This window comes from Martes martes, assembly GCF_963455335.1.
Source record: "Martes martes genome assembly, chromosome: 16".
Taxonomy (NCBI): Eukaryota; Metazoa; Chordata; class Mammalia; order Carnivora; family Mustelidae; genus Martes; species Martes martes.
The window spans coordinates 27,942,797-27,969,743 of NC_137904.1; the positions used below are offsets into that span (position 1 = coordinate 27,942,797).

Genomic DNA, 26,947 nt, shown 5'->3' on the forward strand with positions numbered 1-26,947 from the left:
GGAGAACCAAGTATTTCAGTTGTGGTTTACTACCTATGTTATTCTTAGCATATAGATGTTATATTAGCTCAGGGATTTGAAATAAAAATAGCTTTTATCTATCATCCCAGCCTTGTTGAATACAGTTTGCTGATCAAGAGATGTTAATGGGATTATGTTATGCATACAGATGATAATAGAGGTAGAAAAGGGGTTGGGAAACCAGTGTTTCATTCCATTTGCTCAACATCTTCCCCTTAATTTCATGCAACAAATATTTCTTAAGCTACTAGGATGCCAGTGAAAGTGAGAGCCCCTGCACTCAGAGTTCATTATATTGTGAGTGAGGCAGATGGAAACAAGCAGTTATTTTATCTTGTGCTAGGTGTATGCACGGGGTGCTGTGGGGAGGGATTAGAGTTTTCCTGAGAAATCTTAAGCTTGAACCAAATCTTAACATTAAATAGGTGTTTTTCAGATAGCTGAAGCTTCAGGAGAATATATTAAACAGAAAGAACAACTAAGGAGGCACAGAGCTGAGTTTCAGTGTCTGGGGGAACAAGCAGTAATTTTAATATGGCTGACATTAAGGAACTAGGCTGGAGAGGTGGATCCAAGAGAACCATATATTCTTGAATGAATGGAGTTCTAGCCAAGAGTAAAACTTTGAGAGCTGCAAAATGCAGAGGTTGAAAAGCTACTGTAAAAGAAGGGAACTGCCTCCCCCAGAGTAACCTGTGCTGTTGACCCTGTAAAGAGATATTTTATGAAGGACACAGCAAGAAGAATCATTAGGCCAAGAGCTTGCTAATAAGCCTATTTTTTCCCCCTCTCGTCTGGTCCCTTTTTAGCATAGCAGTAGTACTATGTTTGAGCACATGGAAGATTTCACTTATGCCTACTATGGTTATCTTCTATTATGAAAAATTCTGAATAAATAGGTAAAAGAGATGGTGAAAGAGGGAATTTTTCTTTCACAAACACTTGTTCTATTACTTACCGTAAGCCAGGCACCATTCTTGGTGCTTCGTTGCAGATGTTAACCCACTCTTTTCCTAGCAGCCCATGTGTTCGGTGCCATTGTCTCCATGTGCAGACAGGACCCTGAGCTGAGTACTGCTTGCCCAAAGTCACACAGCTAGTAAGCATGCCAGGATCAGAATTTGAAATCAGGTGGTCTGGTCTGGTTCCCAAGCCACAAACCCACAAGTCTGCTGCCTCTGATTTGGGTGTCCCAGCTTCTCACAGTTATTCTAGAGCAGAAGTCCAGAGATAGTCTTCAGGATGTCCTGAAACCCCTGATTGTGTGTCAAACGTTGTCTGAAACATTTTTCAGGAAGAGGGTCCATGACTTCATAGTCTTCAGGATGTCCTGAAACCCCTGATTGTGTGTCAAACGTTGTCTGAAACATATTTCAGGAAGAGGGTCCATGACTTCTATTTGTCAAGAGGGTCGGGAGACAGAATGATTTAGTACTGCTGACCTAGAAAAGCTTTTCATGTCTTTTCTGTTGTTAAAGAGCTCCATTTAGAAGAAGGATTCCCTCAGAAGAACAAGCTATTTACAAGCCTATCCCGACTTCTTAGCTCACATTGTTCTAAATTAATTGCTTATCTGGTTGATCTTCCTAGGGACTGTTTCCAAAATGCACACACCAGGTCCCAGATTTAGATTGTTATTTTCGTGGGATGAAGCCCTGGCATCAGTTTTGAAAAATCTCTCCAGGTGATTCTAATATGTCTTTGATTAAGAACCACTAGTATGAGGGGCGCCAGTGTGGCTCAGTCAGTTAAGAGTTAGCTTTTGGCATCATGATCCCAGGGTCCTGGGATTGAGCCTCATGGCAGGCTCCCTGCTTCACGGGGAGTCTGTTTTTCCTTCTCTTGCTCACTCTCTCAAATAAAATCTTAAAAAAAAAAAAAAAAAATCAGTAATACAATCCCCCGGAGGACAAAGATTATATTTTCTGTATTTTTCATTATATGTATCTCAGATGCTTGGGACATAGTAAACCTTAATGAACATTTGAATGACTGGCACATTGTGAAATAGGACTGCTTTTTATTCAAAGATAATCACTTGCATTTCACATCAGACCTTTCTATAACCCAGACAGGGTCACCTATACCATCCAGTTTTCTCTTCTGAATAACCTTTGCAGAGCCTGGCACTATCTCAAGATCTTCTTGGTGCCCTTATCTGAAGTAACAGTTCTTTCATTGCTGAGTACCAGATGAATTAGAAAATACCTCTTTCCCAGCAGCCCACAACTGATATAAATCTTTCTGAGTGGTGCTCTAGTACATCTAAAAGGGTGTTTGAGGACCTCTTTCCTGGGGTTAGTTACTCTGCTTATATTTACCAGACTCAAGCTTTTCGAGAATCCTGCTGTCTGGGCATCAGATTATGGGACATAGGTCAGAAACTCCTAGTGGACTGGTAATTGAAAAGCATAAGTTACAAAGAAAGTAATTTGATGGGTTCTTCTGGGAGAGAAAAGAGAAAGACGGTGTCAAGTAGACATAAGCACATTATGAAGAGGAAATAAAGGTACTATTGAAGCTGGGGGAGATGAGTTGATAATAAGCACAAAAGAACTGGAAGGACTTCAAAAAAGGATATTTGGATCCGATAGCCACGGTTTTGGTAAAAAGCTAGATATGCTGTTGAAGTGTAGACATTGGCCCTGAAGGGGCGGGGGGAATAGCAGTTTTTTACTTTATTTGCTTAGAACAAAATAAAGGAGAAATAGACACGGTTACTGATTATAGGACTTGCCCAGAGAAATGTTTTCCAGTGGTGCCAAGACCGTAGATGGGAGAGTCATTAGTGACAGAAACCAGTGGGAAGTGGTGGTTTAGAGCAGTTCGCCTCCTCCTCCTCCTCTCCCTTCGTACAGTCTGTGGTTTTTGTAATCTGTTGCAGTGAACCTGCCTGTCTCTGGGTGTATTCACCAATCAGTGTCACCCCTAAATAAAAGTACTTAGTGTAGCTTTTTAGAATTGCAAACAGCATGTTCTGACCTGAAAGGGCTGGCGTAGAATCGCAGCCTACCTAAGTCAGAACCGCATCTTGTGAAGAGAGGTTACATTTCTTCGCTTGCACCTTTCCTTCTAGTTGTCAGATTTAACAGTGGTTGACCAAGCAAGCTTTTTCCAACTGTAGGACTTGAAAAATAAGATTTTATAGAAGAGGGCACCTGGGTGGCTCAGGGGTTAAAGCCTCTGCCTTCAGCTCAGATCATGATCCCAGGGTCCTGGGATCGAGCCCCACATCGGGCTCCTTGCTCACTGGGGAGTGTGCTTTCCCCCTTCTCTTCTCTCTGCCTCTGTACTTGTGATCTCTGTCAAATAAATAAATAAAATCTTTAAAAAAAAAGATTTTATAAAAGAAACAACTTTAAAACTTGTATCTAGGAAGGGGTGGATGCTGTATGGCACCATTTACTTTCGGAAAGAGGAAGAAATAAAAGTTTAGAGTCAAATTTGTGTTTGATCCTGGTTCTTCTGTGTACTAGCAGTGTGGCTCTGGATGTTAATCTTTCTGAACCTCTGTTCCTCATCTGCAAAATAAAAGTGGAGTGACACCTACTTTGGGATATTAATAATGAGAATTAGAAGTAGTATCATTAGGGGTGCCTGGGTAGCTCGGTGGGTTAAGCCTCTGCCTTCAGCTCAGGTCATGATCTCAGGGTCCTGGGATCGAGCCCCGCATCGGGCTCTCTGCTCAGCAGGGAGCCTGCTTCCCCCTCTCTCTCTGCCTGCCTCTCTACCTACTTATGATCTCTCTCTCTGTCTGTCAAATAAATAAATAAAATCTTAAAAAAAAAGAAGTAATATCATTAATAGTAAGTGGTAACAGGAGCTTCTATTCATAACTGTAGAAACAAACAATAACTAGTGGGTTATTCTTTTTTCTTTTTTTTAAGATTTTATTTGTTTGTTTGACAGAAATCACAAGTAGGCAGAGAGGCAGGCAGAGAGAGAGGGTGAAGCAAGCTCCCCGCCAAGCAGAGAGCCCAGTGTGGGGCTCGATCCCAGGACCCTGGGATCATGACCTGAGCTGAAGGCAGAGGCTTTAACCCACTGAGCCACCCAGGCGCCCTTCAGTGGGTTATTCTTGATGCAGAACTTGTGTCCTCAGTTTCTCCCTCCGGGGGCTCCTTCTAGAAAGAGGTGGAGTTGCAGGTTCTCACAGTGCTCTGACAGTAGAATGAGTAAGGATGTGCTTTGCAGCATATGGGCTGATAGGTCTTGGTTTGGGGAGTCCTGAACTGTCTAAGAGAGGAAAGAAATAGAGTGATATATTTCCAGACACATATTGCCCTTTCCCTCCTACCTGGCTTCCTGTGATGTCCTAATTTTCCCTCATTATTTTCCTGGCAGGTGGCTGTGAAAAACAATATTGATGTCTTTTACTTCAGCTGCCTCATCCCACTCAATGTGCTTTTTGTAGAAGATGGCAAAATGGGTAAGTACGTCCTCCTGTCCTTCTGCCAAATATACCATTGCCCTTCCTCTGAATGTCAGGCAGAGCATAACCCAGAAGTACAAGTTCTTTTGAGATTTTAAAAAAGGGGGTGGGGAGAAGTGGGGTTAAGGCTAAAGGTCTAATACTTGCTGATCATATGGATTCTCGTGAGTCACAGTTGATCTTGCCTTGCTGTTGGTCTCTGTATCACATTGCCAGTTACCTGAATAATCCAGTCATACCAGCACAGAGTCAGTGATTTGGTGACAAGGAGATGTGGATTTGAATCTCACCTTCTCTGTGTATTCGCTGTGTGATTGTGACAAGGTGCTTAGCTTTTCTGAGTCTCCTTTTCCAAGTTTGCAAAGTAGAAATTGTTATTGTAAAAGCTGGATGAGATAATACATGCAAATTGAGCACTTAGCCAGCCCTATACTAAGTTCTTACTGTCTCAAAATAAGAATTCAGTAGTCTGTAATAAACATCAGTACGCCCCATGTGGTTATTGATGTTTCTCTCTTCTCTTACTTATGAAACCACCAGCTAATAAAACTGCTTATACTGGTACATATTAAGTGTATTGGTACTGAATTGATCTGACTCTAACAGTGGCTCTTTGGGTAGGCAGGACAGATGTAATTATATATGATGAAATTAAGAATCAGAAAGATCAGAAGACTACCCAAAGTCATGACATAGGAAAACAGTGGAGCCAAGACTAAACCCTAAATGTGAGCTGCTTCTGGTGTATCTTACTGCTGCCGATATGAGAATACTTGATGTGGAATGTAGCACCTCTGCATGGCTGAGAATTGGCTCCAGTTCCAGGCCGCTCCTGGATGTATTGTAAGAGCCAGCACTCCGAAAGAGAAATGGTGTAAGGTGCCAGAAATCAGAATATCGACAGACTGTGCACACCCTTCCTTTCCCTCTGTTTCCCCATACAGAGCGCCAGGTCTTCCTTGCCACATGGAAGGATATTCCCAATGAAAATGAACTTCAGTTTCAGATTAAGGAATGTCATTTAAATGCTGGTGAGTAATGACTGAATTTCATGTGCATCTTATTAGATATTTGAAAATTTTGTCTTTACTTACCTCTTCTTTCCACATCTGCCTGTTTCTGGTGGGCTTATGGTAGATATTTGACCTGTAAACTTCTCTTTAAAAACTTGAGGTGCTCTGATGTAGGTGCTAGATTACTTCCAAGCTGACAGATTCAGAAACAAACTAGGATGGATCCATCCACCGAGTTGTTCGATAGTCAGACCAGTGTTAGTTGTGTACATGCGTGCCCTCTGGGGAGCCTCCGGTGGCTGAAGCACCAGTTGAGGGTGTAAACCCTCCTGGGAATTAAAAGGACTCTCGCCTCTATCAGCCTGTGGTATTGGAAGAAAGGGAACTCTCTGAGATCCCTAAGTAGAATCGAGTTTGTTACTAAACAAAAATACATCATAGTTGATTAAATTAGCTTTCTTTTTTTAACTTGCCTTGTATCAGCTTTCATAGGATGGTACTAACCTCTTTAGTCATCACTAAAAAGCCCCAGACCCTTCTGTAGTTCATTTTATTACCATAACAGAACATCAAAGCAGTAACCCAAGAGGAGAAATAGTAGCTATCAGTCCCTAGAGCTTGATAGTGATAGGGCTTGTTTCACGAAGTTTCCTCAAGAGTGCAAGGACCCTGAACTCCACCTTGTCTTGCCTTGGTCCCAGTCGCTCTTTTTTGAGACTAGTGCACAGCTTTCTGAGTTTGATTGAAAATGAGCCTTGGTGCTTAGTCAGTACCTTCTCTTTTATTGATTTCCTCCTTGTGTGTTGGTGGTTCTCATGTGGGGTTTTTGGTGTGCTGCCGTCCCAGTGTCTTTAGAGCATAACACTGGGAGGAAGAGGCAATACGGGACTACAGAGAAGGGGGAGAAACTCACGGTCCTCTCATTCCAACCTTTTCTTTTTAACTCTCATCTTTTGGGGCTCTGCGATGTATTCATCCTCTGTGTTCAGACAAATCTTCTCTTACAGGGCTTCTCCTGAGCCCTTGGTGAGGTGTCTGAAGAGACAGTCTTCTATAATTTCCATTGGAGTAACTACTAAGTTGATTCTCTTCAGGAACACCACACATCTGCCTTCTCCCTAACATTTCTTGGTCTAGGTTTCTCACCCCGACTGGTTATGTATGTATGTTTATTAAACAAAACCTACATTTTTGCTGCATTTTCACCAAAAAATCATACTCAAACTGAGTTGCTTTTGGTGCCGTATTCTAGGTAGATGACAGTGTTATCTGCCCTCTCTGAGGCTTATGGTCAGTTACCACAAACCTCATGTCATGAGTGGAGGAGCTTGGGTAGCCTTCCGAGGTCAAAAGCTGTGCTGCAGGAAGCTGTCAGGTGCAGAATCCAAAGTGACTCCCGGTGAGAACCAGAGCGGATTCTGTTAGAGAGGCAGCAGCCATACCTGGTTTGGAAGAGACCCTTCATTGTAGTCAACTCCTGTGGTAGCTGGTCCTATGGCAGCGTTTCATGTATTGCTCTCCCGGGAACACTTCTCTTCTAAAGAATAGAAGGGGGTTCTGTGTCAGTGAGAAGGGGGTTCTGTGTCAGTGACAACTGAGAAATGCAGCATGTGATGGGCCTCTGCTGGAAGTTGCCATTGCAGGTGAGCACACACGAAAGCTGAGGAGTCTGCCATTGAGGAAATCTGTTTAACTCATTGTGAACTGAGTTTATGGACCATGGAATTTAAAACCACAAAATGCTTATTTTTAATATCTTGTAGAACACTAGTGTTCCTTTTTTTTTTTTTAAAGATTTTATTTATTCATTTGACAGAGAGAGAGATCACAAGTAGGCAGAGAGGCAGGCAGAGAGAGGGGGAAGCAGGCTCCATGCTGAGCAAAGAGCCCGATGTGGGGCTCGATCCCAGGACCCTGAGATCATGACCTGAGCCGAAGGCAGAGGCTTAACCCACTGAGCCACCCAGGCACCCCTCCTTTTTTTTTTTAAGGTTTTGTTTTTAAGTAATCTGCACCCAGTGTGGGGCTCAGACTCACAACCCCGAGATCAAGAGTCACACACTTCACTGACTGAGCCAGCCAGGCGCCCCAACACCAGTGTTCCCTTGAGCGTGATCTGGGAAACACTGGCCTACAGAGAACAAAAAAAAAGGCGCAGGATAATTGGAAAGAAGATTTGGTTTCAGACGTCCAGTATGAAAGGGAAATGCTTTTTCAAAAAGGAAAAAAAAAGCTTGGATGACTGAGGTTTGAGGGTTTTAGTCTGGCCTGCCAAAATAATAGAAAAGATCCCCCTCCTTCCAGATTGGAGTTCTGAACCCTTGTGGCACCTCGGTGTACATTTATGATCCTGCCAAAGGGGAGGTGTCTGGCCTTTCTCCCAGTGGGGCTGTGTCCTCTGCTGTAGCCTGGCACAGTTTCTTAGAGCAAACTCAGTTTTGATCAGTTCTGCCTTGGCTTCCTGCCAGTGCCTCACTGCCTTGGGTGCTCCAAATACCAGCAAATCGGTTTCTCAGTGACACACCACTTTACGGCCACACTGCACATGGAGTAGAAGGGCCATTTTTGTTTTCTCTGGGAGCCCAAAGCTATCATTTTCCCACACAAAGTCACTGCTGATCTTGCAGGACCACTTCCTGCAACTGATCTTTCTAGCTTTTCCTCTGCATCCATCCCAAGGTCTGGAGTGGCCTGGCCTTTATATTTCCTTCCAGTCCTGAGGGCTCTATTAACAGTACGTTTCCAGGTTTAGTGCCTTCTGATTCAACACCCTGGGTCTAGCTGGGAGCTAAAAATACCATCCTTTCCAGCTGATCTGCCCTAATCACAATAGCACCAACACTTTAAATAGCTTTTCTGTGCCAGAGTAGACATTTGACAGATGGAACTAACACTTTGGGGGCTGTAGGAAGTCACAGGCTTTAAGGACTTTACCAACCTAGCCTTCTGCCTTTACTTTTGCTCTTCAATTTCTTTCTAGAGAAGAAACAAGAAACCCTCTTTCCAAGCCTTAATAATTAATCAGATCTGAACAGAAAGGTATGTATGATATGGCGTACTTGTGGGACCACTAGTTGTGTAAATACTAGAAAATTTTAAATCTTGAAGGCACTAATATGTGGGCCGCCCTGCTTCCTAGCCTTGTCATCTCTATTGGTTTTGAGTTCTGCATGAATCTTTTTTGCAGCCTACCATGATAGCTACATTTGGGGTTAGCATATGTCTGGGACTACTGTCTTAACTGCATAAGAACTAGTTGCAGCTCTAGAAAGGAACCTTTCTGGCAAGCAGTCTACAAGCCTGTTGTTTTTTTTTTTTAATTGTTTATTCTGAAAGCTGCAGGGCATATTGTGTCTATAAACAGTAGTTAGGCACTATGGTAAGGGACAGATCTTTCTTCTAGTGTTGGGACTTAGGTAGGGGTGAGTTCTGTTTCTGTTTTGCTTTAATCCTATCTTGTGGAAGATTTCATAAATGAAATGCTTTGCTGGCCAGAATATAAATATAGTTTGGTTGTTCAAGCAGTAAATAGTGTTGTTTTTAACAGTCATGGTAGTTTTGGACTTGGTTGGCCCCAAGTGCAAATATCCCCTTTCCATTCTCTAATACGAGTACCATCCTCCCTCCTATTGCTTCTGGAAGAAGTGTGACCTTAGCTAAAGTAGGAAGATGAAGATCACATCCACACCTCCTCAGAGTTTAGACCCCAAACTCAAAGGTCCAGCTTTGGGAAAGAAGACAAATGAACCGGAAGAAATCACATCTGGAAGCAAATATAAACCTATTTGACATCTTTTCTTACTCTCTCCTTTGGGACACACCTCCATGTCTTTACATTTCCTTCTCATTCTCAGATTCTCACAACAGTGGTGAGATTACATATGATTTCCCTGAACTCTTGGGAAAAACTTTATCTTGTCAAGAAGTGTATCCCAGTCAAGAGGCCCTTGGCTGTCTCAGTTGGAAGAGCATGCGATTCTTGATCTCAGGGTCGAGAGTTCAGTCCCCACATTGGATGTAGAGATTACTAAAAATAAATAAGTAAATAAACTAAAAAAAAAAACCAAAAAGCGTATCCCAGCATGGCTAGGAATCTGGTTACATCTGGTTCCCATCATTATTCTTAACAAGAACATTTAGCATGGTCTGACTACTCTCTCGTTTCTACATCCTCAAGCTCAAACCTAATGTCTAAGATTTATAAAAATTGACCCACACATACTTAGTTCTAGAGCCCTCCCTTCATTTAGTCTTCTGGTAGAAATCGTATATAGCCATTCAGTAGGAGCAGAGCCAGGTCTCTGGCCAGAATATTTCCTAAATGTATTAAAGTTTACCTTCATTCAACTTGTTTATTCTCCCTGACTATTTAACCTGTTTTCTAATTTTGGAAGGCTGAATGTGTTTGTGTGCTTCCATTTCTTAGCCTATCCTCTCTTCCATAACTGGTGAAATGATGAGAAGTCTGTAGGAACCTGGGCTTTACTATATACACGGTCTAGAATGTGTCTGTGCCTGTGCAACAAGGCGGCTCTTTGGTAAAGAAAGGCTCCTGTGTGTGTCCTGTTTCTTCGGAAATGGGCAAGAGCCTTGAAAGTTGGGAGTGGCTTTTACAACTTAAAACAAGCCCCCATGGCTTAAAACAAGACAGTCCTATCAAAAGGCATTCACCAAACTCCAGCTGGTGGCGTTGCCTAGCAACTCAGTCTAAGTGGCAAGAGCCCTTCATTATGGGAACCAAGGTGTCAGAACTGCCTGACCCCTGAGAAGGTGATTAAAAAGCACATGGAGGCCCCCTCCTCCAACAGTATTGCATATAACGACCCTGAGGTGGACTTTTTTTTTTTTTAAGATTTTATTTATTAGAGAGAGAGAGAGAGAGAGAGCACAGGCAGACAGAGTGGCAGGCAGAGGCAGAGGGCGAAGGAGGGTCCCTGCCGAGCAAGGGGCCCGATGTGGGACTTGATCCCAGGACGCTGGGATCATGACCTGAGCCGAAGGCAGATGCTTAACCAACTGAGCCACCCAGGCGTCCCTGAGGTGGACTTTTTAGCTCCTCAAAGATAGCTGGTTCTTAAGCTATAGCTGCTCTGTTTGGTGTTGGTGAAAACCTTGGAGGAAAAAGGCCAAGAGTCAAGTCACAAGTAAATGTGGTACAGGTGTTTAGTGACTGGGCCCTCGTGCCTCCTCCCCTGAGCTGTCATTGGTTTGAATGTGGGAAAAAGACACAAGAGCAAGAACTGCAGGTGGCTTCCAGTGCCTGTGGCAGCACATCGATCTCGGCATCTCCAACCCTGGAGTTGGAGGCTTTTTCACAGGTGTCGATGGCAAGTGCCCATTGTGTCCCTGGTACCAGGGGGAAGCACATTGATGAGAAACTCCAGGATCCCTGTGCTCAGAGAGCTGCTGCTCTTGGAGAGCAGCGAGGCCAGCCATCACTGCATCCTTTTCCCAGAGAGCACACCAGAATAGGACGGATTTTTCTGTGGAGAATTACTGAAGTCAGCACGAGAAATTTAGAATTCTCATCAGAAATGAACATTCTAAGCTATCAAAAAAGAAGCAGTGTTTGCCATCTCTATTCTCTACGTTTCTTTCTCTGATGCTTTGGCATCTCTCCTCTTAACAGTAAGAGAGCAAGGAGAATGAAATGACCTTTCATTCCAGACTTTCATGTCTCTTTGATGTGGTAGTCACAGGGAGGACCCCAAACACCAACCTGTTGTCACCCTGGGTTGGTGACTCCAAAGGCTTCTGCTGTGACTAGCAGCCCCAGCTCAGGGTATATAGAGCTTGGTGGCAGTCATCTTTGGTTGAGACTTTTTCTTTATTCATTTGAGAGGCATGATATTCCCTACAGGCTTAAGAAATGATTTACCTGCTTTAAAAAAAATTCTTTCTTATTTTTTTTTATTTTAAAGATTTTTATTTATTCATTTGACAGAGATCACAAGTAGTCAGAGAGGTAGGCAGAGAGAGAGAGGGGGAAGCAAGCTCCCCGCCGAGCAGAGAGCCCGATGCGGGGCTTGATCCCAGGACCCTGAGACCATGACCCGAGCCAAAGGCAGAGGCTTCAACCCACCGAGCCACCCAGGCGCCCCTAAAAAAAAAAATTCTTAAGCATCCAGGTTTAAATTTGACTTGCAGGATTTCTGCCACTCTGTGCCCTTTTCTGATCCTGGCAGTTGAGGCCAGAGCGGCTCACGGTGAAGTAGCAGTGACTTGGGGAGTGAGTGTGGGTTTGAGCACCAGTCTCTGTATCCCTGTAGCTCTGGGATCGGGGTTCTGGAAACGAACACCTACACACCAGTCCCTGTGGCACCACACATACACCCATTGCTGTCTTTGTCCACTTCGGAGCATTTTTATCTGTCTAGTGCCTAGTTTAAGATTACCCACTCTGCTGACCCACCATAATCTCCACAGGTAACGTTTACACTCGTATCTAGTTGCACCTTCCTCTGTTTTCTGTCCTGGAATCTGTTAGGAGCCTCAAGAGCCTCTTCCTCACCCTGTGCTGTTGTGGGAGTAGGGCTGTCTGAAATGTGTGCGTGCGCGTACACGACGGCACGTCTCGGGAGACTGCGTGGCTCATACAGATGTCAGGAAAGCACGTTTGTTTGATATTTTAACTGAAGGTGTGGAATTTTTAATCTGTTTCTAGACACTGTTTCCAGCAAATTGCAAAACAACAATGTTTATACTATTGCCAAGAGGAATGTGGAAGGGCAGGACATGCTGTACCAGTCCCTGAAGCTCACTAATGGTATTTGGATTTTGGCTGAGCTACGTATCCAGCCAGGAAACCCAAATTATACGGTAAGTCCTTTCTCGAGGTAGATGGGTTTGAGGAGGGAGGTAAGAGCCCTTTCATTTTTTCTAGCCTGGTGGAAAGACCTGGAAGAGGTGCTTCAGACCCCAGAGAGCCAAAACAAGCAGTTAGTAAAGAAGTCCCCAGTGACCTTCTCTAAGGAGTGCTGCGGACTTCCCCTGGTGTTTGCTGAGTGACTCGCAGTACTCACCTAGCATTTCTGTGCATATGGTGCTCTAACAAGCTGCTCAGAGGGCTGTCTCCATAGCTCATTTCCAGAAGGCCTTCTTTCCTGCTTTAGAGTTCATGATCTAAGGCTGTCCGAGTCCTAGACACATGAGCCTTTTTTTTAGCCGCATTGTATGCCCCGAAGACCCTGCTGAGAAAGGTGAGGCAGAACTGGGGCACACCTTTGGAAGACGACAAGGGGACTATAGTTGGGAAAACTCCTTTAGGACCATACTGGACCAAAATTTAAATCTGGCAATATTTTTAGAGCAGGAGCGATTGCCTTGAACAACAAAGACTACACTGCAGGCACCGGACATGTGTTTGCTGTTGTAAAGTGTGATATCCCAATAGGACGCTGCCTGTCATTGCCTGTTGTAAAATAAAAGCCCTTGAGACGGGACAGTATCTTCTTTGGTTATCTTTGAAGCTTCTGTAGGCTGTTTTGAAGGAAGGGACAGAAGAGAATACCGTTCAATATTGAATGGCTGAACAGGAGACTAAGGGGGCATGTTAGCCATTTAGCTAAGAAAAGCCTGTGACCGCATTCCTTAATTTTAACAGCCAAGTCTGTTTTCATTAGCATTCATCAAGGGAATAGTACCACCCAGAACTGAGAATTCTTGGTGTTTTCCCCACTAGTTCCCTCCCTTGAAGTAGCTGGGAAAGTGTGTGTGTGTGCGCGCGTGTGCGCACACGTGCTTGGTCCTGTCAGGCTAGATTTTTGTGAGTGGGGAACTTCAGGCTTCCTCCATGAAGTAGACACTCCTCCCACCCACCTTGTCCTCCAACAATCTTGTCTTTTTTGGAAGGAAAATCCCCATCATTTACTTGAGTTCCCTAAGAAAGGAAAAAGCCCTTCTGTGCTGTTCTTGGAAGGGCAGGTCTTCACTATAAAATCAAGGTTTTGTAAAATAACTCCCATTTTCTTCCTTAGAAATGTGTTCAGTCAGAGAGAGAGAGAGAGTGTGCGTGTGTGTGTTTTGTTTTATCATCCATTTTATTGTATACCGTCTTTCATCTCAGCTAAATTAAAGAAGCATGATTACTCCTAGTTTGCAGATAAGGAAACCAAAGTTGAGAATGATTAACGACTTGGAGCTCCCACGTGGCTCAGTTAGTTCAGGCGTCTGACTCTTGCTTTCAGCTCATGTTATGATCTCAGGCTTTTGAGATCAAGCCCCATGTTTGGCTCGATGCTGCTGGGCTTGGAGTCTACTTAAGATTCTCTCCCTCTCCCTCTAATCACCCTCTCTCCTGCTCTCTTTTAAAAAAAGGGGGGGGACACCTGGGTGGCTCAGTGGGTTAAGCTTCTGCCTTCGGCTCGGGTCATAATTTCAGGGCCCTGGGATCGAGCCCCGCATCGGGCTTTCTGCTCAGCAGGGAGGCTGCTTCCCTCTCTCTCTCTCTCTCTCTCTCTCTCTGCCTTTCTCTCTGCCTACTTGTGATCTCTCTCTGTCAAATAAATAAATAAAATCTTTTTAAAAAATCTTTTAAAAATAAATAATATTAAAATTAAAAAAAGGAACGATTAGCAACTTGTTCAAGATCCTGTAGTTTGTTGGTAAGTGTGTTGTGCTTAGAATTCAGGCTATCTCTTGACCTTTCCTACGGTATTCATTGTAAGGATAATGAGAATTTTGAGAAGGACCTCTTAATGTCACTGTCTTAAATATAATTTGGTTAAATTTTTTTTTCTTTTAAAGATTTTATTTATCTGTTTGATAGAGGAGAGACACAGCGAGAGAGGGAACACTAGCAGGGGCAGTGGGAGAGGGAGAAGCAGGCTTCCTGCGAAGCAGGAACTTCGGCACTTCATCCCAGAACCCGGGGTCATGACCTGACCCGAAGGCAGATGCTTAACAAGCCACCCCTGTTTAAAATTTTTAACTTTTTATTTTGAAATAATATGAGACCCACAAAAAAAATTTTTAAATGGTTCCAAGTTCCCATGTATCTTTCACTCAGTTTTCCCCATTGATAACATCTTACACACCCGTAGTACATTTTCTTTTTTCTTCTTTTTTTTTAAGCAGGCTCCATGCCCAACATGGGGTTCTAACGACCTGGAGATCGAGCGCTGCATGCTGTACCAGCTGAGCCAGCCGAGCCAGCCAAGCACCCCCATAGTACATTTTCAAACAGGGGATTGATGTTGATACAACATTACTAGCTAAACTATAGACCCTACTCAGATATTTCCAAGTCCTTCATTACTAGTTGTTGTTGCTGATGGTGGCGGTCCGGGAGCGTACAGCACCATGCAGTCTTATCATATGTGTGTAGACTTAGATAACCACCACCACTGGCAGGACATAGAACCGTTCCAGCACCACGGACATTCCTTCTTCCCCCTCTCCCTTTATAGGCTCTCACCCAGCCCTAAGCCCTGGCAACCACTGATGTTTTCTCCATTACTATACTTATGTCGTTTTACGAGTGCTGTATAAATTTAAATTCTTAAAGTATGGAATCTTTTTTGAGATTTTTTACCCCCCATTTAGCACCGTATTCTTGACGTTTATCCAGGTCATTAATAAGTATCTAAAGTTCTTTTTTATGACCAAGTAGTAGTCCCCCATATGGGTGTACAACAGCTTATCCATTCACCTGTTGAAAGACATTTCTTCCCCTGTATATATTTTTTTTCCTTTTTTTTTTTTTTAAGATTTTATTTATTTATTTGACAGACAGAGATCACAAGTAGGCAGAGAGAGGAGGGGAAGCAGGCTCCCCACGGAGCAGAGAGCCCAATGCAGGGCTCGATCCCAGGACCCTGAGATCATGACCTGAGCCGAAGGCAGAGGCTTTAACCCACTGAGCCACCCAGGCGCCCCTATTTTTTTTCCATTTTAACAGATTTTATTTACAGTCATACATAAGATTACTCTATTCCTGCTTCTTCTCAATTGTTGCATCTTTATATTTGCCCTTTTCCTTTCCTGCTTGGTGAGATTTGGCTTTCTGCTCAAGAATCTTTTTGCAGTCTTTGTACAGTTAGAGTCTAGGGCTAACCCCCTTGCCAGGGTGAGTGCCCCCGTGGACGGTGTGCCGTCCGCTGTCTCCTGCTGTACTCGTTCAGTGTGGATGACGTATTTCTTCCTGTAAACCTGGACGACTTTGCCAATTTGCTGACCTCTGTACAGTGTCCTCACACAGCCTGTACTTCATCATGCTTTCGGATGGCCGTGGATCGCACATTGTCTCAGCCCTTTGGAAAGTGGGGAATACATCATCTTCCTGCAAATATGGGAGGGTGCACTGGAATGCCGTTTACGGTTCCTGCTCTGGTCAGAAGTCACAAAGGGATTGAACTTCCTGTTGGCCCCTGGTGCTTCTGTGATGGCTGCAAAAGGAAGGGGCTGCCTATGTGTTTTTTTTATTTTTATTTTGAGATAATTACAGATTTATGTGCAGTTGTAAGAAATAATCCAGTGGGATTTTGTCCTCATGATGCTTTTTTTTTTTTTTATGATTATTTATCTGAGAGAGAGTAGGGGGAAAGGGAGAGGGAGATGGAGAATCTTAAGCAGACTGCGCACTGAGCACAGAGCCCGGTGTGGGGCTTGATCTCATGACCCTGAGGTCATGACCTGAGCCAAAATCAGGAGTTGGATGCTTAACCCACTGAGCCACCCAGGTGCCCTGACTCCTGGTGCCTTTTTATAGCCACACCAACCTCCCCTCTTTCCTTACACTTATAAATGTTAAATTTGTTTATACTTCCTTGCCCTCTTTCCTGTTTTCCATCCATCTGGTGACTAGGTTCCTTCTGCCCACAAAATAATCCAAATTTTCCATCACAACATCTGATACAGACCTAATTCATTCCCCTAAATGGTGCTGCAGACTTCAGAATCCCTTGGGTCCATTCCCTTCCCTCTATCACCCTAAACACCCATTACAATATTGCTCTGTCTCCACTAGGTATTAAGGAGGAAAGCAATCTGGTTGAACCAATACTAATGCAGGAGGACCAGTGGTCCCTTAGCCTCCTAGGAGGTTGATAAATCGCTCACCCCGCCCTTCACCCAGTCCTTACTGTATTGAAATGTTTATCCTATAAGGATGAGGCCCCATCACTCCAAGTAACTACATCTTATTTGGAAAGATAACTTGTCTCTGGTGGGAAAGTGTGTTCCAGACTATAAACCAGAAGCAGATATGTTAAGTCCTTGGCTTACTTAGCCGTGAAAGATGACTTTTCTTTCCTTGATGGGCCTAGAGGGGTGATAATTCCTGAGTGGTTGATATTAAAGATATCTCACATAAGTAGACCAGCAGTTCAAAAGTTAAAACTTTAATATCTCGGGGCACCTGGGTGGCTCAGTTGGTTGGGCAACTGCCTTCGGCTCAGGTCATGATCCTGGAGTCCCGGGATCAAGTCCCACATCAGGCCCTCTGCTCATCAGGGAGCCAGCTTCTCCCTCTGCCCCTCACCCCTTTCATGCTCTCTCTCTCTCTCTCTCTCAAATAAATAAAATCTTTAAAAAAAAAAATTAAAATTAAAAAAAAATAAAAAAAACTTTAATATCTCTTTTCCCTTAGAAGCCATACAAAATGAGTCACAGAGTCCTAGCTTTTTAAGTCAAATTCTGTAGCTGCTTTGTTCTTATATGTTTCCCTTGTATTTGCTTCAGGATTTAGCAAGATCCTTTTTCTTTTCCTTTCTTTTTTCCTTTCTTCTTTTCCTTTTCTTTTTTCCTTTCTTTTTTCTTGTCTTGTCTTTTTTCTTTTTTTTGTAATTCATTCTAGCTTGTCTTAGCTGTACTAGTTGGAAGGCAACGGATGAGTTTTAAGTCTAAACCTAACCCTTTGTTAAAGGTTGGCATGGCTTGGTGGGTTGGTGGAGGGGAGTGGAGGAGCGTAGTATGATATAGGGGAGAGAGAGGGAGAGCCTGATTCTTCCTCATCACCACCACCCCCGCCCCCTTCCAAAGAGCACCAGAAACTCAAAGTCCAGGCCTGATCAGTCCATGACTGCTCCCCCTTCCTCCCATTGTTGGCCTTGGCAGATCGGGCTTTTGTAGAGGAAGGCAACATTTCCTTATCAGTCATGAACCAAAAAAAAAAAAAAAAGGGGGGGTCAGTCTCCCAACTGGTAGATCTTCAAGTATTGTTACAAAGATGTGGAAAAAATATTTTGGGGGGGAGGAACCACCCCTCTTTAGTCTAAGAGTTAACTCCCTAGGCTGTTCTTACTCTTTTTTAGCTTCCTCTCCTCCTCTTCTTCTGAACCCACTTACTTTCCCACAAGAATTTTCCACAACAGTGACAATGGAGGGGCTGTGGAGGAGGAGGTACAGAATTGCCTTTATAGGGAGCTTGAAAGTCAGGGACATGCCCATGGCTGCAGCTTTGAACGAAGTAGGGAGCTGTTTTCTATGCATATTTATATTTATATTCTTGAAGTAGTTGGGGTTTTTTTGTTTGGGAGTGTGTGTGTGTGTGTGTGTTTACATTTGTCAGAATTGTCTTCCTGATTAATGTCAAGCAGCAACTTTGGAAGTGCCTTACAGACTGAATGTTAAAGCCGTAAATAAATAGAGCCTCTTTTGATGTTCCTTTGGCTGGTTTTGTTTTGTTTTGGTTTTTTTTTTTTTTTAAGTAATCTCTATGCCCAAGGTGGGGCAGGAACTCACAACTCTGAGATGAAGAATCACGTGCTCTACCAGCTGAGTTAGCCAGGCGCCCCTGTCCTTTGCATTTTTTAAATCTGACTTTAAGTTTTGAGGATGTGAGGTTTTTCAAGAAATTCAGGGCTGACCAATATCTTGATATTTTTGCCCAAAACGTTCTCCCCTTTTGTGTACTGTATGAAATCATCTGGTGTCTGAGAATGAAGAGGTAAAAGAATCTAAAATCTCTTAGTGCGCCATCATGAAGGACAACTTCTGCCTGGCCGCCCCAACAGAGGAGGACAATGGTGTCAGTAATACAGAAAGCAAACGTTAAATTCTCTGGTTCTAAATGCTGTTTGCAGGTTTCTACTCTTATGTAGTGTCAATAATATTTTTCCTAATCTGATACAAAGATTTCAAATCTGGGTTTAAGTTTTGTGCTCACTGACCCACCAAGTGAAAACGTCAGTGTTCAGCGGTGAAATCGTTTTCAGTGTCTTTACGTTGGTTTGGTAACTGTGAGACGGGAGGAAGCGAGAGGGCAGAGGAGCAGCCTCAGGAGCGTCTGATTTGCCTGTTGGAGGAGGCAGCAAGTGTGTGAGGAAGCTGTTGCCATGAATCGCTGTCTGCGTACGCGAGGTCTCTCGTGTTCTTGTCTTCCTTCCCGAACAGCGTGTTTGGCGTCCTCGGTGTGAGACAGAAAGAACTAGTACCTTGGACGTACCGCACTTTTATTTCACTTGACCTACATCCTGTTGAACCGGGCCTGACGTAACCATCCCTGAGTGGGAGACTGGGGCAGGCAGCCGAAGTGACCACCAGCGAGTTAGGGTTTAGCCCTTCCCTTCTTGTCTGGTAGTAACCCCTGTGACTCTTAGCAAAGCCGTGGAGCAGCTCTTCCCCTACAGTCAGGGGTTTTGAGGCGTTTAGTATTAGTATTGGTATTTAGCATTAGTATTCCTAACCTCATGGACCCACAGAGAATGTAGGTGGAAACAGCACAACTTGACACTGATTAAATTGAATATTTCAAACCCACAGATGTTCTTAACAGAATCTCCTGGTTTGGCTTCTCAGTGACAGGAGCTCCTCTCTCTTTGAATCAGAAAGAGATTTTCTTGAATTGAGTCTTGGATACCTTTTGAGCTCATGCCAGCCTCCGTACTAATCTTCTCCTTTTCCTCCTAACAGCTGTCGCTGAAGTGCAGAGCTCCTGAAGTCTCCCAGTACATCTATCAGGTCTACGACAGCATTTTGAAAAACTAATAGACTGGTCGGGGGCCCTCCGGCCATGCAGTGATAGGTGCAAAGCCAAGAACTCTTAACTGGAAGAAGTCGTATTGCCGTGTAGAATCTGAACCCAAACACACTGAGGCCGCTCACCAAGGTAGTGACTAGTCTAACCTGTGCTAACATTAGGGCACAACCTGTTGGATAGTTTTAGCTTCCTGTGAACATTTGTAACCACTGCTTCGATCACATCCCACCTCTTGCCACCTGCCGCTGCGATCTGTCTTTACTTGTGAGCTTCTCCGTAGTGTGCCAGTGGCTGGCATTTTTGAGTGTAGTTTGATATTTTGTAATTGAGAGCTCATTTCAAAAGCAGAAAAAGACAAAAAATATTAAAGCAAGGAAAAGTGTCACTGAAACATAAACTGCACTTTATTGTTTCATATTTTTGTACATACGAGAAGTAGAGGGAATAGCGTCCCTGGTAGAAAGTGTTAAAACAACTGACCGCCAGGAACCACACAGTCCTGGAGGAAGAGACGTGGTTCTTTGCCCACCCTGGGAGGGGTTCCTTATCCGTGGCCACTTTGTCCCTCGTCATTTGGGTTTTCACTTTTTTTTCTCTCTCCAAGCGCCCCTTTCCTTGTGGTTCCACCTATCCCGTGTTACCTCATTTGATAGCTCTGCAGTTGGGAATGGGGGTCTTCCTTGTCAGGTGCTTCAGGGGGCAGGATATAGGGCCTCTCGGTCCTACAGCTTAGAGAGATTAGAACTTACTACATTCCTTTCCCTCGATCTAACACACAGATCACGCTGACCAAGGAGTTTTCGTAGAGATGGGGAACAGGAACCAAAATGGGCTTCCCTCACTCCCTTCTCTGGATTTAATTTAATTCTCAGGTCCAGTTCAGATCGAAAATCATGGTTTTAGTGTTGAAACAGACTTTAACTAATAACACCAGCCCTGTTTTTCCTAAAATGGAAAAAGACAAAAGGCAAAAGACAAAAGGCAAACAGATATTGGCTGCTTGAGGCCTTTTAGCTGTTTGGGGGTTGGGGACTTGGTCTCCTAAATCCCCATCAGTGTTGTTTTCACTACAGGAGTGTCTCACTGATTTTCCTTTCTTCAATGCCTTTCTCTTGCCCTCTCCGTGCCTGCTCCTTTTTGGCTCTTCTCATACTCCACACTGATTTCGGCGCTCCATTCCGTGGCATCAGGTGGCAGCAGGGTATCTCTCTTCACTGGAAGGTACACCCAGATGCCAGAATGAGAGCGTACACTTTCCCCACGTGCTCCTGGAGCCCCGGTTCCTGAGGCCAGCAGGGCGGGTGCAGATGAAGTGAGACGGGGTGCGCTCAGAGAGGCCACAGACTCACTCGATCCCATTAGCTTTCTGATCTGCCCTGTTACTTGGGCTCCACGGCAGTTGGGACCATCTCAGAGGGTCAGGCAGTCTTGTCCTCTCTCAGAAGGTGGGAGGTGTGAAATCCCCTTCCTTAACACTTTGGGTGTGTTTTGCCAAAGGATGCCTTGTGCCCAAAGCACCAACTGTAGCAGCGTCCACACTGTTACATCTCTGGGCACTTGTCACACTGCCTGGTACCCAGTATTCAAGATCCATGAACATGACCGCTCTTCTCAGCTGCCCCACACAAGTAACAGGCACTTTGGGGCCCAAAGGACTCACGTTGAACTCAGACCTCAGAGTGAGTCCAAGAAGAGGAATCCTAGAAAACAAGAGCAGAAGCCACCCCACAGTCCAGTCATGTCTGAAATGACCCTGATTCATACTAGCTACAGAGCTTGGGGGGAGTGGGTCCCCCAAAGCAGTTTCCTAAACCTTGAGATTCCACGAGAAGAATGACTGGGGCAGGGGTATGGGGAAGAGGGGAGGAACTCGCATCCTGCACTCAGCACCCCTGAGGCATGTGGAGAATAGGAAGTAGCAAAGGGCATATATGTGTCCGGTGGAAAAGCAGCTTCCTTGTTGGCAAATCATTCGTGGAGCTGGAGGGACACAGGCAGTGAAGAAGGTTCACACTACAAATACCGTGTTCTCCTCTCAGAGCAAACTGCAGTTCCACAAGGAAGTGTATGTGTCATCTAAGCAGACAGAACAGTTGTATACCAGAATATGTCCCTCTGCCCCTGACACGGGGCTTCTGTCAACCTCCCCACCAGCAGTGTGTAACCGCTGCTGTTCTCCGCTCACCTGCCTGACCCAGTCCAGGAATTCTTTGTGCCTTGGGGAGGTTTCCCTGAGTAGGTTAGGAAGGGATTCTGTTCCGTGGAAGAGGACCTCTCTCCTGAAGAGGCAGCACCTACTGCCTCCCCTGCAGTTTCCCTTTTGGCCCATGTTGAGTTCGGCCCAAGTCGGGGGGCGGAGTGGAGCCTGCCCTCCACTCTCTCCTCTGCCTCGGTTTGTCTTTGTAACGTCGGCTGGTGTCATACGAAGGGCAGGGAAGCACACACACACAGAACTCTTGCTGGTCAGAGATTCCCTGAGTGTCTATCCTCGCCCGAGCCTGTTTCGTGTGTCTGTGTTGTGAAGCTTGGGACTCTGGAGAGAAATTGGGAGTGGGAGGGGTAAATGGTGCCCCAAGAATGCTTATCATTCTTCAGTTGTTGGGATCTGTTCTTGGGGAGGGTGGGGGTTAGGGGGAAGCTTGACCTTGTGTCTTCGTCAATAAACTCATTTACACAAAATGAAGTTTGTGGTGTATACTTTACTTCCAGAACTGACACTCTGGGACATAACACTGCTGCCCAGGAGCGGGGTGGGGACATTAAGAACCATACTACTAGAACTTTTCTTTCGGCTGCCCCAACCCTCCCAGGATTCAGCCAGATGAAATAAGATTGACCTGAGGAGGAATCCTGTACCTTTTGCAGAGGCTCCTGTTAACCAAGCCCCGTACCGCCACCGCTGCCACCACAGGCGGCACCTGCTCGCGGGAGCCAGCTGCATTCCCTGGCAGGGCCCCTGCTAGGGCCCCGGAAGCAGAGGCAGCACAGCAGAACTACTCACCAGTTTCCTGTTACCCAGGATGATTCGTCTCGAAATGTATAAAAGCTGCTGGGACCTGAACTTGGGCCTCGAGTGTTCCCAAGTGAATAGAATTAATGCTTGAAAGCAGGCTTCCCTAAGAGTTCAAGTCTAGTCACCTGCGTCGCAGGAGCGCGGACAGGAGCGCGGACCCAGGTGGCGTCAAGCTAGAGGCCCCACCCTAGATTCTGATGAGCCACAGCCTCTGAAGTCTCACAACCTGGAGCAGGGGAAGGAGGCTGAGGGATCCAACCCCAGATGCCCTCAGACTAGGACCCGAACCTGTCACCGCTAGAGTGATTGTGCATTAGCTGCTTTGCACAGTGCTCAGCAGTAGCCACTTTCATTACTTGGGTGTCCAGACTCCGTGAAAGAACTGTCTTTGGCAGCCAGCAACTGTTTGCTTGTCATCATGTTGCTGGGTTGCAGTTCACTCAAGCTGTGACAGGAATGACACTTGGGAAGTAGTGGGGCCAGGGTTGGTCTTTGTTGAGGTTCAAAGTCAAAGAAATGAAGAGGGATGGGCCTTTCTGAAATCCGTCTGGATTCACCAACTAAGAATGATTCCAGGTCGGGCAAACTCTCAGGGCAGAGGCTCTCAACATTTTTGTTAAGATTTTAAGTAATTTCCACCCAACGTAGGGCTCGAACCGACAACCCTGAGATCAAGAGTGGCACGCTCCGGGGCGCCTGGGTGACTCAGTGGGTTAAAGCCTCTCCCTTCGGCTCAGGTCATGATCCCGGGGTCCTGGGATCGAGCCCAAATCGGGCTCTCTGCTCAGCAGGGAGCCTGCTTCCACACCCCCACCCCCACCCCCGCCTGCCTCTCTGCCTACTTGTGATCTCTGTCTGACTTGTGATCTCTGTCTGTGAAATAAATAAAATCTTTATAAAAAAAAAAAAAAGAGTGGCAGGCTTCACTGATTGAGCCAGCCAGTCGCCCCTCAGAGGCGCTCAACTCTTGGGTGCACGTGAATACCACATGTAAAGTTTCGAAAACTGATGATTTCTGCTCAACAAGGCTCGGGTGGGGTGTGGGGGATATCTGCATTTTAGAAGAACTCCCGGTGTTTGTACCGTGCAGCTGGCGTTGAAAATCAACTACCTGAGAAAGACACTCCAGTATGCCTACTTTTAAACGAATGCTGGTGTTCCTGTAAGGGGAAGAAATGCTGAAGCTCTGGGACGGTGGGGTATCCGTGAGATAGGAGAAGGGGATGAAAAGATGCAAACTTCCCATTATAAAATAAGTCACAGGGGTGAACAGCAAAGGGAATACAGTCAGTAACGTGAAAATTCCTCATGGTGACAGGTAGTAAAGTACACATACTGGGGCGAAGGTTTCATAGTGTATGTAATTGTGGAATCACCGCGTTGTGCACCTGAAATGAACACATTGTATTTTGCCTATACCTCAGTTTTTTTTTTTTAAATATTAAAAAAAAAATGAAGTTGCCAAATAAAATGGCAGTTGTCCAGAACCATTCTAGGAAAAAAAAAAAGGAAAAATGGAAAAGCACTTTTCATGCACATGATACCTGCCTACCCTACCCCGTGAATCTGGCATTATCCCCACTTTTCAGGTGAGGTGTGACAGACGCCCTGTGTGTGTCCTTACCCCAAGACACTACGGATTTCCCTTTGAGTACTCCTGAGAGTTCTGTAATAGGCCCTCCCTGTCCCTCTGCACTCAGCCACCAGGCTAGTGGCCTGGTGCTAAGCCACCTTAGCTAGTGGCCCTGCTAAGCCCCCATGTTACCAGTACATAGAACTAAGAGCAGGTCACGCTGGCCCCAGGCTTTGACCTTCCGTTGCACTTTCTCAGCCGCCAGAATGGCAACTAGGAAATACTGAGATCTCAGGTACGTTGTTTCTGAAGCCTGAAAACAGTTGAGGACTCCCGGGTTTGAGCCTTCCTACTCCCACCTCATGCATTGATGCTTTTTCTGATTTTGCTTGGACCCAGATTTCTCTTCCCTGCCACCCCCAGCTCCAGGAGGCAAAAGCCTGTTTATTTTAATACCTGGTGTGGCACTTGGGAACGATCACACCTCCCCCGTTGTTACCCATTTCTATCTCCTGAGCACTAATCCTAGAATCCCAACCAGCCCCCAGACATGTTATTAGCAACAAGGATGTTTCTTGAAAAGTTTCCGAGTTGGCTGCAAACTTGCCATCTCAGTTTCTCATTTAGCTTTTGCCCTGCCATTCGTGATGCTGCCAACAAGGTTTGGAAGGCTGATTTGGAGGTTGATTGGACCCAGAAGGACTTAATCTCCCGAAGTACTGCTTTGAAACAGGACTGTCCCAGCACTCTGGGACAGAGAGGACGGCTCAGCGGCTCCTTCACACCGTATGGGTATTAGAGGAGGATGTTCACAAGCAGCCTCTAGCTCTCCCTCCCTGGTTTCATTCACTTTCCACTTCCGGTCTTAGGCTCCAGAATCTGGCCAAACAACCTCTGAAAGCTCAGTGGGGTTTTCAGCTGATGGGGTGCAAAAAAAAGCAATCAGCATGCGGTCTTTGTTTCTTCTGTCCCACTTGGGTGTCTGGGCCTTGGGATTTACTTGTACTACCCAATCCGCACATCTCCCCCAGAGTGTGAGCTTGCATCTCAGGCATCCCCAGCTGAACCAGAGCCACGTGAGGCTCAAGGTCAGACAGACTCCAGAACAGGGCCTCTCAAGCCTTTTCACCAAGGTAATTAGAGAGTGAGCAGGCCCTGCCAGTGTAAGTTCTTAGCCCAAAGTGACTCTCAAAAAAACAAATGACCTAGCTAAATATTAAATGCAGGCATATTTTACATTTGATGTTAGTACTGTGGCTGCTTGTTTTTTATATAAAAATACTGTTTTAAATGTCCTATCACTGAAGGCAAGGATGAGATCCCCTAATTAACCTATGGCTTTGTGTTCTCCTAGCAAGAGAAGTTTCAGAGAAGCCTGGCGACAAGGTATGAGTGTGAGCATCGCAATTTATATTTCTACTCCACCTTGGGCTGAAATAGAACCAGAAAATGGGGGGGTGGGGGTGATGGCCAGAGGAGTAGACGTAAAGTCTGAGATCCTTGGGCAAAGTAAGCATTAACGATTTTGAGATACAACAGAGGACGGATGGTGCCATGGACAATTTAAGTCAAGTTAGGAAATGCTCTCAGTGCCCCTGGTGTGACCCCACAAGGGTCCATAAAACCTGATTTCTCTCTGCAAATTCTCCCAGGTGGAATATTTCTGGGAGGAAGCCATATCCTTCTCAGCCCTGTATTTGCTTCTAGTTGCTTCCCTGGTCCTTCTCATACCCTACCCAAATGCCCTAAGACCCCAGCTAGAATAAATGGAAACGCTTTCCCAGGGTGGTGTCCAACTTCCATATGAATAGCTGTATGTCTTTTTAAAAGGCAAGAAAAAATAAAGGTCACACGTTGAGACTTCCTACAGGTCCCGCACTGTGATTAAAAACTCTCTACACCTAAAAACAAAACAACGACAAAAAAACTCTCTGCACCTGTAGCTCCTTTAGGCCCTGAGGACAACTGATCACATCTCCACTTCACAAGTAAGGCAATAGAGTTAGGACAGTTCAAGTTACAAGCCTTTAGTCACATAAGAAGGTGGGCCAGGATTTAAACCCAGATCTGTCCAATTCTGAGGCCCAGGCTCATAACCACTACGCTTTCTGTCTGGATGGGAGAGGGAGGAGGAGCAGTTGGGAACATGCCCAAAATGCAGAGCCCAAAGGGAGGAGGAAACTGGCTCTGTGAGGAATCTGGAGCCCATGAGTAATAGAAAGTCTAGAAAGTCGTAGTGGGTAACGCTGGGTTCCAGGGGTAAAGCACGGGAGAGGGCTCTGAGCTTGCCCTTCCTTCTCTCTGACCTGCAGACAACTAAAAATTCATTTTTGCAACTCTGGGCCAGGAGGCTGCCCTGCTTAGAGACCCTTCACCGCCTTCCTATCTGGCACAGGGCTAATCCAAAGTCCTTACCCAACAAGCACAGGCCTTTGAGACCTTACCTCAACCCCCTTCTCAGCCTCCTCTCACCAAGCTGTAGGCCCTGGGCTCTCTGCTCCTAGGACTCTCTTTAACAAAGCTCTGTACCTGCTCCTGCCTTCCCTCACCTGTAGCCCTCCTCTCCCACAGCCTCCCTCCCACCCGCTGTCCCAAATCCACTTCTTTCAAGGCTCCTTCCTTCAAAGTTGCCTCCTCTGAGCCTCCTGACTCCTCTAACTAGTTTGTCCCTCCTTCTGCCCTCCTCCAGAACCTAGGCTTTTCACCCAGCACAGAATTAGTGAGGCTGGGTCTGCTTCTCCCTCTTGGGCTGGGAGGGCCACCCAAGTAGGGATTCCCCAACTTTGTATTCCAAATTTTGCCCTTCAGTAAGACAAGTTACTCAGCCCCTCTCGGCCTCTGCTGTCTCTGTAAAAGCAACCTCATAAACTGGAAGGATTGAATCTGAGGACGCAGGCAAAGCTCGGAGCGCGGTGTCTGGCACATAGTACACACTGGCGGAATGCGAGCTATCGATGGCGAATGCCGCTGTCGCCGC

The 26,947-nt window shown here is 45.4% G+C and overlaps 1 protein-coding gene and 1 pseudogene across 3 annotated transcripts in view; one reads left to right on the forward strand and one right to left on the reverse strand.

Moving 5' to 3' along the window:
* Positions 1–20,330, forward strand: part of AP2B1 (adaptor related protein complex 2 subunit beta 1) — a 130,878-nt gene extending 110,548 nt beyond the window's left edge. For both annotated transcript variants that reach the window (XM_080825917.1, XM_080825918.1), the window contains 4 exons: positions 4,366–4,450; positions 5,398–5,484; positions 12,131–12,285; positions 19,318–20,330. In XM_080825917.1, coding sequence (XP_080682043.1) covers positions 4,366–4,450; positions 5,398–5,484; positions 12,131–12,285; positions 19,318–19,392 — 402 coding nt within the window. In that variant the 3' untranslated portion in view covers positions 19,393–20,330. The remainder of the gene's footprint in view (positions 1–4,365; positions 4,451–5,397; positions 5,485–12,130; positions 12,286–19,317) is intronic.
* Positions 15,395–17,853, reverse strand: LOC308356533 (large ribosomal subunit protein uL24-like; annotated as a pseudogene). Its single transcript has 2 exons — positions 17,752–17,853; positions 15,395–15,867 (listed from the first exon to the last, which is right to left on the reverse strand). The product of its transcript is annotated as a large ribosomal subunit protein uL24-like (transcript).
* Positions 20,331–26,947: the final 6,617 nt, after the last annotated feature.